Genomic DNA, 4,723 nt, shown 5'->3' on the forward strand with positions numbered 1-4,723 from the left:
GTAGAGGTCTTTTGTGTCTCTGGTAAGATTTATTCCCAAGTATTTTATTTTTTTGGTAGCTATTGAGAACGGTATTGATTTTCTTATTTCTTTTTCAGAAATCTCTTTGCTGGTGTAGAGGAATCCAACTGATTTTTGGATGTTGATCTTATATCCTGCGACGTTGTTAAATCTCTCAATTAGTTCCAGTAATGATAAATATTTTTGAAGAAATCAAATAAGCACAACTTGGAGAATCTATGTCATCACTGTCACTAAATGGTATATGTAGGAAAAAAAAATATGTGTGAGACCAAAAGGTCAAAAACTACTCTAAAGCAAAGATGAGAAGATAAAGGGGTGGGGAAACTAGAGTACTGGGAATGGTACAACCAGAAGAGAATAAATGAAAATGATAACACATTGAGAAAAATACAACCAATATCTCTGAACAATTTGCATAGAAATTGTTAAAATGGAAACCTAATTTCATATGTAAACTTCTACCTTATACACAACAAAATATTGTTTAAAAAGAAAAGAAAACATGAAACAGCATACTATATCACACATAATGGTCTAAATATGTTTACTGAATTTTTTTTTCATATGTGTATGCTGGATTGTTATATATATATATATATATATATCCCAAGCCCAAACTGAAACTCACTGCCATCGAGTTGATCCCGACTCATAACAACCCTATAAGACAGAGTAGAATTGCTCCATAGGGTCTCTAAGGCTATAAATCTTTACAGAAGCAGACTGCCTCAGCTTTCTCCCATGGAGCGGCTGATAGGTTAGAACCGCTGATCTTTTGGTTAGCAGCCAAATACCATAACCACTATGCCACCAGAGCGCCTATATAACATACAATATATGCTATATAACTGTATATACAATATATGTTCATATACTGGATTGTTATGTAAAACACATTTCTTACTTGGAAACTACTCCATTGGAAGACCACCAGGTTAGCTTCTAGAAAAACTCTATTGTAAGTCAAAAGGCCAGGTCCTCGTTCTGCTAGACAAGCTAGGGGGTGGTCTGCAGTGCAGTGAATTACTTGGTATGGCTTTTCTAGCCTAGTCTTTGTAACTCCCACCAGATTACTAGGTGGGACGTTGCAAATAAAGTGTGTAGAACTCTGATGTTGCGATTGGTTGGTTTTGTCACTCTGCCAGGTTTAAAATGAGCCCTTCTAGAGGCAGACAGGAAATCTCACTGCCATCAAGAAAGAAGAGCTGGAGGTGAAGTGGAGTGCATCTTTGGACTCAAGATCCCTATGCTGGACTTCCTTGGCTGAAAGAGACACCCCAGCAAGAGATGCCCCAATGGAGAGATGTGGTAGAGGCACAAGATAAAGTGGCAGGCTTACCTGACCCACAGAGGCAGAGGCCAGGCCGATGGCCAAGAGCCAGAGGAGCATATCTGAGGGCACAGCACAGGGGAGACTGTCCTGATTGAAGAACTGTATCCTGAGCACATTCCTGAACCTGAATCGTAGCCTGTTACTTCCCTAATAAACCCCATAATCATGAGTATTGTCTGTGAGTTCTGCATGGCCATCACAACAAATTATTGAACCCAGCAGAGAAATAGTGAGTGCCGTGGGAGGGACAGTTGGTGTCAGAACTGGTAAAAGGCTGGAGGCTGGGGCTGGCGGCTGGCAGCATGTCTGGCCTCATAGGAATAAACCTTGAGCTGTTGATGGTGATTCTGTCTTCCTCTTATGAAGTTAGATGAGGTCAGAAGATGCCATCTCCATATCCTTTTAACAGTGGTGAATGTCAGACAGCAGTTATTAGTGATAAAAAGAGAATACAAGCAGAGAAGAAGGATGTGAACTATCAAAGGGGGCTGAATTTTAGATAGGGTGGTCAGGACATTCTTGCAGACAAGGTGGCTCTTGAGAAAAGACCTGATAGAAATGAGGGTACTAGGTATGTGTGTATCTGGGGAAGAGCATTTCAGAAGGAAGAAACAGCAACGCCAAGGCCATGAGGTGGCCAGTGTGGTTGGAGGAGACTGAGCAAAGAAGAGAGTAGTAGAAGATGAAGTCCGAGTGGTAACAAAAGGAAGGGTGGGAAGGTCATAACAGATCAGAACTGAGTTTTTTTTATTATTTTATTTTTATTGTGATTTGGGTGAAAATTTACAGAGCAAATACGCTTTCCATACAGCAGATCACACACACTTTGTCTCATGACACTGACCACAATTTAGCACAATGCAACATCTCCTCTCCCACTTCCTCCCGATAGGTACCACTTCCCTGTGACCATCCCTCCATGCACTCTTACCCTCTGAGCTGTCTCCCTGTGCCTGAGCAGCCCTTCTTTCTCTCTTGCTTGTTCTCTCCAAGGAGTGTATCTACCTCAGGTAAATGCTCAACTAGTATGCCTGTCTACTGCTTGGCTAGAAGCCACAGGTGCAGAACTGAGTTCTTTAGAGAACTTCAATCCTTTTGTAAATTATGGATAACAATACCAGTCTGCACACAGTTATGAGGATCAAATGAGATGGAAGTGTGCTCTCAAAAACTATGAGATCTGCAATATACAGGCATGTAAGGTAAACATTTGCACCATTAGGTACACTCCCTAGAACAGTCAATCATGGGAGATCAGAAGGGCAGTGTTTGCACAGGGAGATAGCTCAGAGGACAAGAATGCATAGTAAAGAAACAAAACAAAACAAAAAAACCAAACTCACTGCCATTGAGTTAGATCTGACTCATAGCGACCCCTCCTTGGGTTTCCAAGGCAGTATCACTACAGAAGTCCAACCTTCCTTGATGCGTGGAAAAGGTAACCACAGGGAGGAAATGGGAAGAGAGCTGTTGCATTATGGGGATTGCAATCAATGTCATGAAACAAAATGTGTATGAACTGCCATATGGAAAATGAATTTGTTCTGTAAACTTTCATCCAAATCACAATAATAATAAATAAATAAATAAACAACTATGAAATCCAATCCAACTATTAAATATTTACTACTAAGTATTACTATGAAATATGAAGTACTGTTTTGTGGACTAACATAAATGGAGCAAGTCCATGACAATGGGGGAATGCTAGCTCTCTCTCCCAGGCCACCCCAAGCCACTTTGAAGAGTTTTGACTTCTAGATACAGCAGATCTCTCAGTAGTGGCAACCTTTAATGTCAAGAGTCTAAAGGTTTCTTGCTTTTGATTTAGACATTCCATCACCCAAAGTTAAGTAGTCTTCATCGGGAGAACTTCATCTGGAATCTGAAAAATGTTCCTCTTCTGGAGAAATATCTGTATGCCTTGGACCAGAATCGAAATCGTGAGATTATTGAACAGGTCATTCAGCTGTTCAAGGATGAAGTAATGACCAAACTAAATCATTTTCGAGAATGTGAGTATTTTCCCAATCAAATAAATATTTTTCTCTATATTTAAATTGTCAACTTTCAAACCATCAGAAGAGTACAGAAGACACAACTTGGGTTTTATCAAATCTTAAAATTTTGCCATATTTGTGCATGTTATTTTTTTAAAGAATATATTAGTTTTTATTTTTCTTAAAATGGTTACATTTGAAGCCCTCGGTATATTTTATACATATGATTCTACCTCTCTCCCTGCTAATGAGTTTGCATGCATGTTTTAATATCAGTACTACATTTTTGCCATTATCTTTATTTTCTTTGGGCTTACTTTGCTAATTTTTAAGTTATTTTTTCAATTACTATTTTGGACCTTAAACCAAAACCACACCCACCACCATCAAGTTGATTCTGACGCATAGTGACCCTTGTTGGGTTTCCAAGGGTATAAATCTTTATGGAAATAGATTGCCTCATCTTCCTCCTCTGGAGCACCTAGTAGGTTTGAACTGCTGACCTTCTGGTTAGCAGCCAAATCCCTTACCCACTATGCCACCAGAGTGCCTTATTTTGGACCTTAGGCACATAAAGTTAATTAAACATCTTTGGCTGAGAAAGAGAATGAACTAGAGTGTTAAATAACTGATTTTACATGGCTTGATTTTTTTTTTGCTTTTAGGTATCAATCATGGAGATCTTAATGATCATAACATTTTAATAGAGCCCAGCAATTCAGCCTTTGGAGATACTGGATATCAAGTGTCTGGGATTTTAGACTTTGATGACATGAGCTATGGCTACTATGTGTTTGAAGTGGCCATAACCATCATGTACATGATGATTGAAAGCAAGACTCCCTTACAAGTGGGAGGTCATGTCCTTGCAGGGTTTGAAAGTATAATCCCACTGACAACTGTAGAGAGGGGTGCTTTGTTCCTACTTGTGTGCAGTCGTTTTTGTCAGTCACTTGTGATGGCTGCCTACTCTTGCCAGCTACACCCGGAGAACAAAGAATACCTCATGATTACTGCAAAAACTGGATGGAAGCACTTACAACAAATGTTTGACATAGGCCAGAAAGCTGTAGAAGAAATCTGGTTTGAAATAGCCAACTCCTATAAATCTGGGATCTCCTTGTGACCAGTTCATATTAATTTCAATAATTAAAAACCAAATAGGATCAAATCTAATTTTATGAAGGATTTCCCTACACAGTTAAAAATGAATTGATGGAACCGATCAATTCTGAACATGACTAAGCATATGAAACCACTAAGGTCTCCAAATAATCTCATGATCATGCTTTAAAGTTAAGAAAGTATTACATGAGCAATGATGTCTTTCTGTGGGTCTCGCTGCCTTATGTATTAAATATGCATA

At 39.1% G+C, this 4,723-nt stretch overlaps 1 protein-coding gene across 1 annotated transcript in view; it reads left to right on the forward strand.

The window, feature by feature from the left end:
- Nucleotides 1–4,483, forward strand: part of HYKK (hydroxylysine kinase) — a 17,943-nt gene extending 13,460 nt beyond the window's left edge. The window contains exons 3-4 of the mRNA XM_007951841.2: nucleotides 3,189–3,372; nucleotides 4,023–4,483. Coding sequence (XP_007950032.1) covers nucleotides 3,189–3,372; nucleotides 4,023–4,483 — 645 coding nt within the window. The remainder of the gene's footprint in view (nucleotides 1–3,188; nucleotides 3,373–4,022) is intronic.
- The last annotated feature ends 240 nt before the right edge of the window (nucleotides 4,484–4,723 follow it).

Source organism: Orycteropus afer, unplaced genomic scaffold, assembly GCF_000298275.1.
Source record: "Orycteropus afer afer isolate SDZICR_OR568_19922 unplaced genomic scaffold, OryAfe1.0 scaffold00313, whole genome shotgun sequence".
Classification (NCBI taxonomy): domain Eukaryota; kingdom Metazoa; phylum Chordata; class Mammalia; order Tubulidentata; family Orycteropodidae; genus Orycteropus; species Orycteropus afer.